Source organism: Macaca thibetana, chromosome 12 (assembly GCF_024542745.1).
Source record: "Macaca thibetana thibetana isolate TM-01 chromosome 12, ASM2454274v1, whole genome shotgun sequence".
Classification (NCBI taxonomy): Eukaryota; Metazoa; Chordata; class Mammalia; order Primates; family Cercopithecidae; genus Macaca; species Macaca thibetana.
The window spans coordinates 41,105,873-41,121,719 of NC_065589.1; the positions used below are offsets into that span (position 1 = coordinate 41,105,873).

At 40.9% G+C, this 15,847-nt stretch overlaps 1 protein-coding gene across 5 annotated transcripts in view; it reads left to right on the plus strand.

Annotated features, from left to right (window-relative positions):
* Positions 1-4,525: 4,525 nt before the first annotated feature.
* C2CD6 (C2 calcium dependent domain containing 6) overlaps positions 4,526-15,847 on the plus strand; it is a 172,876-nt gene continuing 161,554 nt past the window's right edge. For 4 of the 5 annotated variants that reach the window (XM_050750615.1, XM_050750616.1, XM_050750614.1 and 1 more), the window contains exon 1: positions 4,535-4,802. In XM_050750615.1, coding sequence (XP_050606572.1) covers positions 4,572-4,802 — 231 coding nt within the window. In that variant the 5' untranslated portion in view covers positions 4,535-4,571. Of the gene's footprint in view, positions 4,803-15,847 lie in introns of all 5 variants that reach the window. The other variant, XM_050750612.1, reaches the window with a different exon arrangement.

The following is a 15,847-nucleotide window of genomic DNA, read 5'->3' on the forward strand; positions in this document are numbered from 1 at the left end:
AAAAGTTGCTTCTTACTATAATTTGTACTACTGGTTCTCATATCTGGTTGTACATCAGGATCATAGAGGGAGCTTTTAAAAAATCTATGTAGTAAAAGAGGCTGAGCAGGGCAAGACTCGGGAATAAAGGAGAGACCTGTGAGCTTGTGGGCTCCCAGTTGACATCTGCAACATTCCTGTGTCTCTTTTTTTTGAGTGACAAGAAATAGGAGTGGAAATTCACCATCTCTGTACTCCAGCTCTTTGTCAGACAGGTTTCTGGCTTTCCAGGAAATCCCACTCTTGAGATAGGGTCCTGCACTGGAAAAGATCTCTTCAGAACTATATCCAGTGGTACCTCAGCTGTTGTGTGTGAGACCCTAGAGCTCAAGATGAGGAGAAGACTAGTTATGGGAAAAAATGTTTCAAAGGCTGTTAAGCACATCAATAAGACTATTGGGCCTACCTTGATTAGCAAGCAACTGAATGTTACGGAACAGAAGAGGATTGACGAATTGATGATAGAGATGGTTGACCCTGAGAATAGGTCTAAATTTGGTGTGAACTTTATACTAGGAATCTCTTTTGCTGTTTGTAAGGCTGGAGCTGCCGAAAAGGGATTCTCCCTGCTGTCACAGAATTGTCAATTTGCTGGCAATTCTGAAGGCATCCTGCCAGTTCCAGCTTTCACTATGACCAGCAATGGTTTTCATTCTGGCAATAAGCTGGCAGTATAGGAGTTCATAATCTTCCTCGTCAGCAAACTTCAGGAAAGCCATGCTCATTAGAGCCAAGACTTAGCACACTTGAGCAGTGTCATCAAGGAGAAATGTGAGAAAGCTGCTGCCAATGTGGGGGATTGTGGTAGGCTGTATAATGTCTCCTAAAGATGTCCATGTCCTAATCCCTGGAACTTGTGAATATACTACTTTACATGGCCAAAGGGATTTGCAGATATGATTAAGGTTACGAACCTTAAAACAGGGACATTGTCCTGTATTATCCAGAGAGGTCCAGTGTAATCTTATGAGTCCTTAAAAGCAGACAAGAAAGCCTTTTATGTCTGTGGTCAGAAAGGTCATTGCTGGCTTTGAAGATGGAAGAGGGGGCCATGAGCCAAGGAGAGTGATGACCTCACAGCTGAGTATGGCCCTTGGCCGACAATGAGCAAGGAAATGGATTTCAGTCACATAACTGCAAGGAACTGAATTCTATGAGTATCCCAAATGAGTAAGGAAACAAATCCTCCCCTAGAGCCAAGAAAGGAATGCAGCTCTGTGGATACCTTGGTTTTGGCCTGGTGCTGCCCATGTCAGACTTTTGACATACAGAGCTGTAAGATAGCAAGTGTATGTTGACTAAGCTGCTAAATTGATGGTGATTGGTTATGGCAGCAATAGAAAGCTAATATAACAATAGAAAGCTATATATAGCAATAGAAAGCTATATATCTTAGAGAATAAAGAAGGCTAGAGCTGCTGTGGAATGCACTTGGGAAAGCTGGCTACATTGATAATATGTAACTGGCATGGGCATAGTTGCCTTGAATCCTTCCAGGTCTGGGACGTACAACTTAGACTTCAGATCTCCTAATGACCCAGGAAGCACATAAACCCGAGCAGCTGGTAGCCCTGTATAAGTCCTTCATCAGGGAAAACTCAATGTTTTCCCTGATGAAGGACTTGTACTGAGAACTCAATGTTTTCTCTGATGTTTCTGGTGTCTCTCAAAGATTGTTTGACCGTGATGACTGGGAAGTTTGGAAGAAGTTCACTGCTAATGCATGTCTCCAGGAAGTAGGGAATGATCTCACAGTGACACTTGAGGCACATTGCTAAGGCTGTCGATGATAATTCATGTAACTTTCTCCAGCTTACAGTGGACTAGGTTGACATGTAAGTTGATTCAGTCCAATTGGTAAGGCATCATGGTTTCTCATTACTCACTGACTTAAAATACTTTTATTGCCAATCTGGTGAGGCACTGCCCTGGGTAGATAACACAGGGGCACCTTGCTGATCAAAGCCCTTGGCCAGGTACAAAAAGCTCGGTTTCTAAAACTCTGTCATTTCAATAATGTTATAAATTGAATCATACAGTATGTAATTTTATGGGATTGACTTTTTTTCTGTTCATCTCTTTTTTTCTGAGTCATCTCAGCTGTTGTGTGTATCAATAGTTCATTTCTTTTTACTGTTTTGTTTGGTTTAACTCATTGACCTATTGAAGGATATCTGGGCTCATTCCAGTCTGAATAATGCTGCTGTGAACATTCATGTACAAGTTTTTGTGTGAACATTAAGTTTTCATTTCTCTGATATAAATGCCCAGGAGTGAAATTGATGGGTTGTATGTAGTTACATATTTAGTTTTTAAAGAAACTGCCAAGCTGTTTTCCAGAGTTGGTAGTACCAACTAATTTCCCATGACAATTTTGTGGAGAGTCCAAACTAGTTTTGCTTTAGAGTGTCTCACCTACATTTTTGAATTGTCTGACATTTTCCTAATGACATCATGTAATTTGTTCCTCAGTCTCCTAAATTTCCTGTAGACTGGAGGTTAGGTCAAGCAGTTTGATTAGATTTTTTACAAAAATAAGATAACTTCATCTGTGATGCTGTTTACTTTATGTTGCATAACATGAACCCTAGGAACAGAGTGAGCTGCTGGACAGCAAGTTTCATTGGGTGCAGTAATTAACACACCACATAGTATAAATCTGAAATAATGACAAACGTGTTAAGGGCCTTGGGATATTGGGCCATGTACTCTGAGGAGCGCAAGGTGAGTTGCAGGTTCTTGCCCCTAAAGAACTCTTATCTTTTGAGATTAGCAACTAATAGTGTGAGCCCACTAACAGGATGTGAAAGTTGTCAAAATCAAGTTGTAGTCATTGTGTTAAAAATCCTAACAAATAGAGCTGGGGAAGGCCATGAAAGGAGGATTTTCATGCACAGATGCCTGATAATGAGGACTGTCATAAAAGACTGCACAAAACCACACCTTGCACAAAGGCCATCACAACCTGACATAAAAAAATACTTCTATGAGGACATTTGCCCAGCAACTGCCTGTCCAATGTCCAAAAGGCAACATCCTTGTTATTGATCCTTGTAGCCAAGGATAATTCTCTCAAAACAATCATTTTTGCTTTAAAAACCATTGTCTTCCTTTACCTCCCTGAATATGCACATAGTTTACTGTGGCACTTGTATTCTCATTGCAATGCCATTCCTGAATAAACATTTTCTTTCAGAGAGTCTGCCTCTCTGTTATTTAGGCTGACAAGGATATGCCAAGAAGTAGCTTGGATACAGCAGTTAACTCTGCCTTTAGGGTATGTGTGTATGGGGATATAAGAGTTAACTAAAAGCTGACCTTTGAGCTGGTCCTTGAATAAAAGAAATAGATTCCAAAAATAAGAGGAATAAATAATGATCCTAAGCTAGGAGAGTACATTTTGTAGACCTTTGGTTTCCATATTAAGAAATTTAGATTTTTGTGTACAATAAAAAAGTTCTGGAATTACCTGGTTTTGTTCTGTTTGTATTTATTTAAAATTTTAATTTAACTTTTATTTTAGGTTCAAGGGTACATGTCGAGGTTTGTTATATAGGTAAATTTTGTGTCGTGGGGGTGTACAGATTATTTCATCACCCAGGTAATAAGCCTAGTACCCAAAAGGTAGTTTTTGATCCTCTCCCTCCTTCCATCCTTCACCGTCAAGTAGGCCCCAGTGTCTGTTGCTCTCCTCTTTGTGTCCATGTGTTCTCGTTGTTTAGCTCTCATTTTTAAGTGAGAACATGTGGTATTTAGCTTTCTGTTTCTGTGTTAGTCTGCTTAGGGTAATGGTCTTCAGCTCCATCCGTTGCTGCAAAGGACTAATACGGGGGCAGTGAAAGGGACGGATGACAGCAGGTTGGCAGAGCTATGAGTAAATCATTGCAATTGTCTCGTGTGTGAGATGTCCCAAACTAGGTGCCATAAAGGGAAAGGTACGATTCAGATATTTAGGGTCAGAATTTAAAAATGTGTCTGAATTTTTAAGATTTTGTGGATATGATATTGCTGCATCAAATGAGTTTGGAATGTACTACAGGTTTAAGAGGGAAGATGAATATTAACGTGTTATGTCTGTGGAACAATTGAGTAAAAGTGTCAAAGTAGACTGTTGGATATTTAACATCTGGAGCTCAGGGGACAGTGTAGAGGAAGTAATAACTGATATTGTAAATCTTCCAGAAAGAAATGGTGCAGGGAGAAAAGGACTCGTGAGGGCTAAAGGGCGGACAAGACAGTGAACTAAAGTGGTTGGGCCCCGTGAGGGGCCTTTGCTCTCCACCAGCGTGCTCTGACTTCCTTCTAAAGGAGACTGAAATAGCCTGGCAAGTGTGTGCAGCAGACCCTCCAAGCTCGCTAAGCACGCATGCCTCCAAAGCTGGCCTCCCGCCACTCCCAGCTGGGGCCCGGCCTGAGTGGGTCACTAGGCGGCAGGCACGTGCTGGGAAAATGCTGGAAAGGCTGCGGGAGGGCCACGCCTGCGCGGTAGCGGGCCGTCGGTTGGGCGCAGACAGGCCCCAGAAGATGGAGAGATGGAGCCACCCCAAGATACAAATAGGCCTTTCAGCACACTTGATAACCGCAGCGGGCGGGTCCAAGCCAGGGCCCCCACCCCGCTATTGCAGAGGAATCCCTACAGCAGCCCGGATGTCATGCACATGAAAGGGTCAGACGCTTCTTCCGTCCCTTACACCCTGGACCAGGGCACGATGGCCCTGCCTAAGGACAAGAACAAGGAGGGCACCGGGCACCGGCTGCTGAACGTGAGTGGGGGCCTGGCCAGCACCTGGAGGACCAGGGCCAGCAGGACACCTGGATGGTAGTGAAAGGATTAAAGGGTTCAGTGTGCCAATTGCCTCTCCCTTCAATTGGCACACATTGAACCCTTTAATCCTTTTTTTTTTTTTTTTCATTTATAGCAATTCTTTTGTTTTATTTTTTATTTTTATTTTTTATTATACTTTAAGTTCTAGGGTACATGTGCACAATGTGCAGGTTTGTTACATATGCATACATGTGCCATGTTGGTGTGTTTCTAATAGTCTCTGGTAATCTTTTGTATGTCTGTGACATAAGTTATATTTTCTTTTTCATTTCTGAGTTTGTTTATTTGAGTGTTCTCTCTCTTTTTCTTGGTTACTTAGTAAGGTCAAAAACCAAATTTTTGTTTTGCTGATTCTTTGTACTTTTTTAAGGCTCTATTTCAGTTACTTCTGCTCTGATCTTTGTTATTTCTTTTCTTTCACTAATTTTGGGTTTGGTTTATTCTTTCTTTTCTCCTTTCTTGATGTGTATTGTTTGATTGTTTATTTGAAACCTTTCTACTTCTTTGATATAGGTGCTTACTGCTACAATCTCCCCTCTTAGCACTGTTTTTGCTGTATAGCATAGTTTTGGTATGTTGTGTTTCAATTTGTATGTGTTTCAAGAAATTTTTAAATTTTCTGTTTAATTTATTCCTTGACCCAATGATCATTGAAGAGCATGTTGTTAATTTACATGTGTTTGTACAGTTTTCAAAGTTCCCCTTGTTACTGATTTCTGGTTTTATTCTATGGTGGTCTCAAAAGATACTTGATATGATTTTGATGTTTTAAAATTTGGTAAGACTTGTTTGTGTCCTAAGATATAGTCTGTCATGGATAATTTTCCATGTGGTGATGAGAAGAGTGTGTATTCCATAGCTGTTGGATGAAATATTCTGTAAATGTCTGTTAGGTCTATTTGGTTTAATGTGTAATTTAAATCCAATGTTTCGGCCGGGCGCGGTGGCTCAAGCCTGTAATCCCAGCACTTTGGGAGGCCGAGGCGGGTGGATCACGAGGTCAGGAGATCGAGACCATCCTGGCTAACATGGTGAAACCCTGTCTCTACTAAAAATACAAAAAACTAGCCGGGCGCGGTGGCGGGCGCCTGTAGTCCCAGCTACTTGGAGGCTGAGGCGGGAGAATGGCGTGAACCCGGGAGGCGGAGCTTGCAGTGAGCCGAGATCGCGCCACTGCACTCCAGCCTGGGTGACAGAGCGAGACTCCGTCTCAAAAAAAAAAAAAAAAAAAAAAAAAAAATCCAATGTTTCTCTGTTAGTTTTCTGTCTAGATGATCTGTCTAATGCTGAGAGTAGTGTGTTAAAGACCCTAGATATTATTGTATTGGAGTCTACCCTTCCCTTTGGATGTAATAATATTTATATATCTGAGTACTCTGGTGTTTGGTATATAATATATTTAGAATTGCTATATCCTCTTGCTGAATTGACACCTTTATCATTATATAATACTCTAATGACCTTTTTTTATTGTCTCTTTACTGTTTTTTACTTTAAGTCTGTTTTATCTGATATAACCATAGCTACTTCTGCTCATAGCATAGCTATTCTTGGAATATTTTTTTCTATCCCTTTACTTTCATTCTATATGTGTCTTTACAGATGAGATGAGTTTCTTATAGGCAGCATATAGTAGGGTTTTTGTTTAATCAACTTTTTTGCATTTTTATTTCTCTTTCTTTCTTTTCTTTCTTTTTTTTTTTTTTTTTTGAGACAGGGTCTCACTCTGTCACAGAGGCTGGAGTGTAGTGGCATAATCACAGTTCACTGCAGCCTTGACGTCCTGGGCTCAGGTGATCCTCCCAACTCAGCCTCCTGAGTAGCTAGGACTGTAGGCACTTGCCACTATGCCTGGCTAATTTTTGTGTATTTTGTAGAGATGTGGTTTTGCCATGTAGCCCAGGCTGGTCTGGAACTTCTGGGCTCAAGTAATCTGCCTACCTTGGCCTCCCAAAGTGCTGGGATTATAGGCATGAGCCACCATGTCCAGCCTATTTTATTTTTAATATTGGTCAAGTGAAGTAGTGAGAAGTGGGGAAAGCATTTTGATCTTTTTAAAAACATGCGTTAAAATCTTCCTGGAGGGTCACATGCCCAGAGAGAGCATGACGGCTCCATGCCCCTTCCCCTCTACCAAAATTAAAAATAAATGTATACATATTATTATCATGGTGACTGAGTTTTTTGGCATTCAATTAAGTTCTGTGCCTGAGGCTGGGTATGATGACTCATGTCTCTAATCCTAGTACTTTGAGAGGCCAAGGTAAGAGGACTGCTTGAGCCCAGGAGTTTGAGGCTACAGTGAGCTATGATTGCATCACTGCAGTCCGTCCTGGGTGACAGAGCAAGACCCTGTCTCCCCCGTGACCCAAAAATTTTATGCTGGAGGCAATTACTCTATATGAGTCCCAGCCCAGCCAGCAGGTGCTAATAAATGCTTATAGAAGGAACACTTACCATACGTAAAATCTAGCATCGCTGTCCCGTAATGCAAGCAGCATTCATTGTTAGAGCTACATGACAAAGCTCCACAGACTGGGTATTTTAAACCTCAGACATTTATTTTCTCACAGCTTTGGGGCTTGGAAGTCCAAAATTAAGGTGGTAGGGTTGGTTTCTTCTGAGGCCTCTCTTCTTAGCATATGGGATTAGGGTCCACCCTGATGACTTCATTTTAACCTAATTACCTCTTTAAAAATCCCATCTCCAAATACAGTCACATTCCGAGGCACAAGGAGTGAGGATTGCAATGTATGCATTTTTGGGAAAGACAATTCGGTTTTTAGCTAGAGTAAACTCTTAAGTATTGATTACCATATACCAGGTACTGTATATTAGTTGCTTTATTTATATTAATTGTGTGTGTGTGTGTGACAGAGTCTTGCTCTATCCTACCCAGGCTGGAGTGCTGTGGCGAAATCATAGCTCACTACAGCCTTGAACTCCTGGGCTCAAGCAATGATCCCACCTCAGCCCACAGACATGTGCCATCACACCAGGCTAATTTACTTTTATCTTTTGTAGAGATGGGGGGGTATTGCTAGGTTACCCGGGCTGGTCTCGAACTCCTAGGCTCAAGCAATCTTCCTGCTTTGACCTCCCAAATTGGTGTGATTACAGGTGTGAGCCACCATGCCTGACCTATAAATATTAATTTTCTTAAGTCTCACAAGAGCCCCATTAAATAGGTTCTGTTATGATTCAGCAAATTGCATGCGGCATCTGTGACTTAGAGAGGTTAAGTAACTTGCCCCGGGTAACACAGCCAGAGGGCAGAAGCAAAATGTAAACTCAGTAGGTCTGGCTTCTTTTACCCAAATCTGGAAAATCAGGTCATGTTTTTTTGATCCATTTAGCCAGTGTATATCTTTGAAGTGGAAAGCTTAATTCATTCACATTCAAGGTTATTATTGATAGGTGGGGGCGTATTCTCATCATTTTATTAATTAATTTCTGATTGTTTTATATGTCATTTGTTCCTTTTTGTCTCCCTTATTATTATAGTTGTTTGGTGGTTTCTGTAGTAGTAACATTTGAATCTTTACTTTAGTTTTAACTCTGCAATTAAATATTTTAACTGCTCTCCACAGTCTTTTTTTTTTTTTTTTTAGTGTACTTTATGTTCTAGGGTACATGTGTACAACGTGCAGGTTTGTTACATATGTATACATGTGCCCTGTTGGTGTGCTGCACCCATTAATTCATCATTTACATTAGGTATATCTCCTAATGCTATCCCTCCTCCCTCCCCCATCCCACAACAGGCCCCGGTGTGTGATGTTCCCCTTCCTGTGTCCAAGTGTTCTCATTGTTCAATTCCCACCTATGAGTGAGAACATGCGGTGTTTGGTTTTCTGTTCTTGTGATAGTTTGCTGAGAATGATGGTGTCCAGCTGCATCCATGTCCCTACAAAGGACAGGAACTCATCCTTTTTTATGGCTGCATAGTGTTCCATGGTGTATATGTGCCACATTTTCTTAATCCAGTCTGTCATCGACGGACATCTGGGTTGGTTCCAAGTCTTTGCTATTGTGAATAGTGCTGCAATAAACATACATGTGCATGTGTCTTTATAGCAGCATGATTTATAATCCTTTGGATATATACCCAGTAATTGGATGGCTGGGCCAAATGGTATTTCTAGTTCTAGATCCTTGAAGAATCACCACACTGTCTTCCACAATGGTTGAACTAGTTTACAGTCCCACCAACAGTGTAAAAGTGTTCCAATTTTTCCACATTCTCTCCAGCACCTGTTGTTTCCTGACTTTTTAATGATCACCATTCTAACTGGTGTGAAATAGTATCTCGTTGTGGTTTTGGTTTGCATTTCTCTGATAGCTAGTGATGGTGAGCATTTTTTCATGTGTCTGTTGGCTGCATAAATGTCTTCTTTTGAGAAGTGTCTGTTCATATCCTTTGCCCACTTTTTGATGGGGTTGTTTTTTTCTTGTAAATGTGTTTGAGTTCTTTGTAGGTTCTGGATATTAGCCCTTTGTCAGATGAGTAGATTGCAAAAATTCTCTCCCATTCTGTGGGTTGCCTGTTCACTCTGATGGTAGTTTCTTTTACTGTGCAGAAGCTCTTTAGTTTAATTAGATCCCATTTGTCAATTTTGGCTTTTGTTGCCATTGCTTTTGGTATTTTAGACATGAAGTCCTTACCCATGTCTATGTCCAGAATCGTATTGCCTAGGTTTTCTTCTAGGGTTTTTATGGTTTTAGGTCTAACATTTAAGTCTCTAATCCATCTTGAATTAATTTTTGTATAAGGTGTAAGGAAAGGATCCAGTTTCAGCTTTCTACTTATGGCTAGCCAGTTTTCCCAGCACCATTTATTAACTAGGGAATCCTTTCCCCATTTCTTGTTTTTGTCAGGTTTGTCAAAGATCAGATGGTTGTAGATGTGTGGTATTATTTCTGAGGGCTCTGTTCTGTTCCATTGGTCTATATCTCTGTTTTGGTACCAGTACCATGCTGTTTTGGTTACTGTAGCCTTGTAGTATAGTTTGAAGTCAGGTAGCGTGATGTCTCCAGCTTTGTTCTTTTGGCTTAGGATTGTCTTGGCAACGCGGGTTCTTTTTTGGTTCCATATGAACTTTAAAGCAGATTTTTCCAATTCTGTGAAGAAACTCATTGGTAGCTTAATGGGGATGGCATTGAATCTATAAATTACCTTGGTCAGTATGGCCATTTTCATGATATTGATTCTTCCTATCCATGAGCATGGTGTGTTTTCCATTTGTTTGTGTCCTCTTTTATTTCACTGAGCAGTGGTTTGTAGTTCTTGAAGAGTTCCTTCACATCCCTTGTAAGTTGGATTTCTAGGTATTTTATTCTCTTTGAAGCAATTGTGAGTGGGAGTTCACTCATGATTTGGCTCTCTGTTTGTCTGCTATTGGTGTATAAGAATGCTTGTGATTTTTGCACATTGATTTTATATCCTGAGACTTTGCTGAAGTTGCTTATCAGCTTAAGGAGATTTTGGGCTGAGATGATGGGGTTTTCTAAACATACAATCATGTCATCTGCAACAGGAACAATTTAACATCCTCTTTTCCTAATTGAATACCCTTTATTTCTTTCTCTTGCCTGATTGCCCTGGCCAGAACTTCCAACACTGTGTTGAATCGGAGTGGTGAGAAAGGGCATCCCTGTCTTGTGCCAGGTTTCAAAGGGAATGCTTCTAGTTTTTGCCCATTCACTATGATATTGACTGTGGGTTTGTCATAAATAGCTCTTATTATTTTGAGATATGTTCTATCAATACCGAATTTATTGAGAGTTTTTAGCATGAGGGGCTCTTGAATTTTATCAAAGGCCTTTTCTGCATATATTGAGATAATCATGTGGTTTTTGTCTTTGGTTCTGTTTATGTGCTGGATTACGTTTATTGATTTGCGTATATTGAACCAGCCTTGCATCCCAGGGATGAAGCCAACTTGATCATGGTGAATAAGCTTTTTGATGTGCTGCTGGATTCGGTTTGCCAGTATTTTATTGAGGATTTTTGCATTGATGTTCATCAGGTATATTGGTCTAAAATTCTCTTTTTTTGTTGTGTCTCTGCCAGGCTTTGGTATCAGCATGATGTTGGCCTCATAAAATGAGTTAGGTGGGATTCTCTCTTTTTCTATTGATTGGAATAGTTTCAGAAGGAATGGTACCAGCTCCTCCTTGTACCTCCAGTAGAATTTGGCTCTGAATCCATCTAGTCCTGGACTTTTTTAGGTTGGTAGGCTGTTAATTATTGCCTCAATTTCAGAGCCTGTTATTGGTCCATTCGGGGATTCAACTTCTTCCTGGTTTAGTCTTGGGAGAGTGTATGTGTCCAGGAATTTATCAATTTCTTCAAGGTTTCTAGTTTATTTGCATAGAGGTGTTTATAGTATTCTCTGATGGTAGTTTGTATTTCTGTGGGATCGGTGGTGATATACCCTTTATCTTTTTTTATTGCATCAATTTGATTCTTCTCTCTTTTCTTCTTTATTAGTCTTGCTAGTGGTCTATCAATTTTGTTGATCTTTTCAAAAAACCAGCTCCTGGATTCATTAATTTTTTGAAGGGTTTTTTTGTGTCTCTATCTCATTCAGTTCTGCTCTGATCTTAGTTATTTCTTGCCTTCTGCTAGCTTTTGAATTTGTTTGCTCTTGATTCTCTAGTTCTTTTAATTGTGATGTTAGGGTGTCAATTTTAGACCTTTCCTGCTTTCTCTTGTGGGCATTTAATGCTATAAATTTCCCTGTACACACTGCTTTAAATGTGTCCCAGAGGTTCTAGTATGTTGTATCTTTGTTCTCATTGGTTTCAAAGAACAGCTTTATTTCTGCCTTCACTTTGTTATGTACCCTGTAGTCATTCAGGAGCAGGTTGTTCAGTTTCCATGTAGTTGAGCGGTTTTGATTGAGTTTCTTAATCCTGAGTTCTAGTTTGATTGCACTGTGGTCTGGGAGACAGTGTGTTATAATTTGTGTTCTTGTACATTTGCTGAGGACTGCTTTACTTCCAACTATGTGGTCAATTTTGGAATAAGTGTGATGTGGTGCTGAGAAGAATGTATGTTCTGTTGATTTGGGGTGAAGAGTTCTGTAGATGTCTGTTAGCTCTGCTTGGTGCAGAGTTGAGTTCAATTCCTGGATATCCTTGTTAACTTTCTATCTCGTTGATCAGTCTAATGTTGACAGTGGGGTGTTATGGTCTCCCATTAGTATTGTATGGGAGTCTAAGTCTCTTTGTAAGTCTCTAAGGACTTGGTTTATGAATCTGGGTGCTCCTGTATTGGGTGCATATATATTTAGGATAGTTAGCTCTTCTTGTTGAATTGATCTCTTTACCATTATGTAATGGCCCTCTTTGTCTCTTTTGATCTTTGTTGGTTTAAAGTCTGTTTTATCAGAGACTAGGATTGCAACCCCTGCCTTTTTTTGTTTTCCACTTGCTTGGTAGATCTTCCTCCATCCCTTTATTTTGAGCCTATGTGTGTCTCTGCACATGAGATGGGTCTCCTGAATACAGCACACTGATGGTTCTTGACTCTTTATCCAATTTGCCTGTCTGTGTATTTTAATTGGAGAATTTAGCCCATTTACATTTAAGGTTAATATTGTTATGTGTGAACTTGATCCTGTCATTATGATATTAGCTGGTTATTTTGCTCGTTAGTTGATGCAGTTTCTTCCTAGCATGGATGGTCTCTACATTTTGGCATGTTTTTGCAGTGACTGGTACCTGTTGTTCATTTCCATGTTTAGTGCTTCCTTCAGGATCTTTTGTAGGGCAGACCTGGTGGTGACAAAATCTCCCAGGATTTGTTTATCTGTAAAGGATTTTATTTCTCCTTCACTTATGGAACTTAGTTTGGCTGGATATGAAATTCTGGGTTGAAAATTCTTTTCTTTGAGAATGTTGAATATTGGCACCCACTCTCTTGTGGCTTGCAGAGTTTCTGCTTTCTTTTCTTTGAGAATGTTGAATATTGGCACCCACTCTCTTGTGGCTTGCAGAGTTTCTGCTGAGAGATTCATTGTTAGTCTGATGGGCTTTCCTTTGTGGGTAACCCGACCATTTTCTTGGCTGCCCTTAACATTTTTTCCTTCATTTCGGCTTTGGTGAATCTGACAATTATGTGTCTTGGAGTTGCTCTTTTCCAGGGGTATCTTTGTGGCATTCTCTGTATTTCCTGAATTTGAATGTTGGCCTGCCTTGCTAGGGTGGGGAAGTTCTCCTGGATAATATCCTGCAGAGTGTTTTCCAACTCGGTTCCATTCTCCCCATCACTTTCAGGTACACCAATCAGACATAGATTTGGTCTTTTCACATAGCCCCATATTTCTTGGTGGCTTTGTTCATTTCTTTTTACTCTTTTTTCTTTAAACTTCTCGATTCATTTCATTCATTTGATCTTCAATCACTGATACCCTTTCTTCCAGTTGATCGAATCAGTTACTGAAGCTTGTGCATTTGTCACATAGTTCTCGTGTCATGGTTTCCAGCTCTATCAGATCATTTAAGGACTTCTCTACATTGGTTCTTCTAGTTAGCCATTCATCCAATCTTTTTTCAAAGTTTTTAGCTTCTTTGCGATGGGTTTGAACTTCCTCCTTTAGCTTGGAGAAGTTTGATTGTCTGAAGCCTTCTTCTCTCAGCTTGTCAAAGTTATTCTCCATCCAGCTTTGTTCGGTTGCTGGTGAGGAGCTGCGTTCCTTTGGAGGGGGACAGGCACTCTGATTTTTAGAATTTTCAGCTTTTCTGCACTGCTTTTTCCCCATCTTTGTGGTTTTATCTACCTTTGGTCTTTGATGATGGTGATGTACCGATGGGGTATTGGTGTGAATGTCCTTTCTGTTTGTTAGTTTTCCTTCTAACAGTCAGGACCCTCAGCTGCAGGTCTGGGAGTTTGCTTGAGGTCCACTCCAGACCCTGTTTGCCTGGGTATCTGCAGTGGAGTCTGCAGAAGAGTGAATATTGCTGAACAGCAACTGTTGCTGCCTGATCGTTCCTCTGGAAGGTTCGTCTCAGAGGTGTACCTGGCCGTGTGAGGTGTGAGGTGTCAGTCTGCCCCTAGTGGGGGTGTCTCCCAGTTAGGCTACTTGGGGGTCAGGGACCCACTTGAGCAGGCAGTCTGTCCATTCTCAGATCGCAAACTCTGTGCTGGGAGAACCACTACTGTCTTCAAAGCTGTCAGACAGGGACATTTTAATCTGCAGAAGTTTCTGCTGCGTTTAGCTATGCCCTGTCCCCAGAGGTGGAGTCTACAGAGGCAGGCAGGACTCCTTGAGCTGCGGTTGGCTCCACCCAGTTCGGGCTTCCCGGCTGCTTTGTTTATCTATTGAAGCCTCAGCAATGGCAGGCGCCCCTCCCCCAGCCTGGCTGCCACCTTGCAGTTAGATCTCAGACTGCTGTGCAAGCAATGAGGGAGGCTCCGTGGGCGTGGGACCCTCCTAGCCGGGCACGGGATATAATCTCCTTTTGTGCCATTTGCTAAGACCCTTGGTAAAGCACAGTATTAGGGTGGGAGTGACCCGATTTTCCAGATGTGTGTGTCATGGTTTCCCTTGGCTAGGAAAGGGAATTCCCTTCCCCCTTGCACTTCCCAGGTGAGGCGATTCTTTGCCCTGCGTCGGCTCTCGCTCGGTGGTCTGCACCTACTGTCCTGCACCCACTGTCCAACATGCCCTAGTGAGATGAACCCAGTACCTCAGTTGGAAATGCAGAAATCACCCGTCTTCTGTGTCGTTCACACTGGGAGCTGGAAACTGGAGTTGGTCCTATTTGGCCATCTTGGAACTGCCCTGTTTTTTTTTTTGTTTTTTGAGACAGTCTCACTCTATCGCCCAAGCTGGAGTGCAATGGTACGATCTTGGCTCACTGCAATCTCCGCTTCCCAGGTTGAAGCGATTCTCCTGCCTCAGTCTTCCAAGTAGCTGGAATTACAGGTGTGCACCACCATGCCCTGCTAATTTTTGTATTTTTAGTAGAGGTGGGTTTTCACCATGTTGGCCAAGCTGGTCTCAAACTCCTGGCCTCAAGTGATACACCCACCTTGGCCTCCCAAAGTGTTGGGATTACAGGTTTGAGCCACCATGCCTGTCTTCTCCGTAAGTCTTATTCTGAAGTTTTCCCTGCTATCTTTTGGTTTGGTTGAAGCTCATCTTTTAGTAGATTGCTTGGGAGGGGCTCAAGAGTAAAGTGTTATCTGGAATGTCTGTTTCATGTATTTTTAAAAATAGCCTTCATACTCGAATGCTGTTACTTTGTTGGATAAAAATAGAGTTGGTTGGATAAAAATCCCTGGCTTGAGCTTTCTTGCCTTGAACTTTATAAAAATACAGCTCTACAGTTGCATTACTTTGTGTGTTGCCCTTGAGAAGTATGATGCCAGTCTTATTTCTTATCTTCATAGGTAACTTGGTCATTTGCCTGTAGGCAAGATGTCATTATAAAGCCTGGTAATTTTACTAGGACATATCTTGGAGTTGATCATTATGAGCCAGTTTTTCTAGACACATGGTGAGTCCTATCCACATATAGATTTTTTTCTTATTACTTAAATTTTTCTTGGATTGTAATTTTAAACTTTTAGTTTTTCCTCCATTTTGTTTTACTTCTTCGAGGATTTTTCATTTGTCTGCCTTCCAGTCGAACTATTTTTCCCTGACCCTTTATCCTTCTTTCTCTATCTCATTATCATTTTCTTCACTGGTTCTTATCTTCTTCAATGCCCGTTATAAAGTTTTTATTTGAATCGATGCTACCTTGGGCACTTTGTAATTTAGTATTTATTTCTGGGATGGTTTGTCTTTTTAAAAAATTTATTTCCTGAATTAATCAAGGCTTATTTCATTTTTTCTTCTCTTTGGTCAACTTCTGTTTTAATTGTTGAATAAATGAATGAACTGTTAATTGTAGGCTTAAAAACATCTCCAAATGCTTGTTTGAAGATACTTAATTCAGTTTGAAATCTTATGTTATAATTTACTTCTG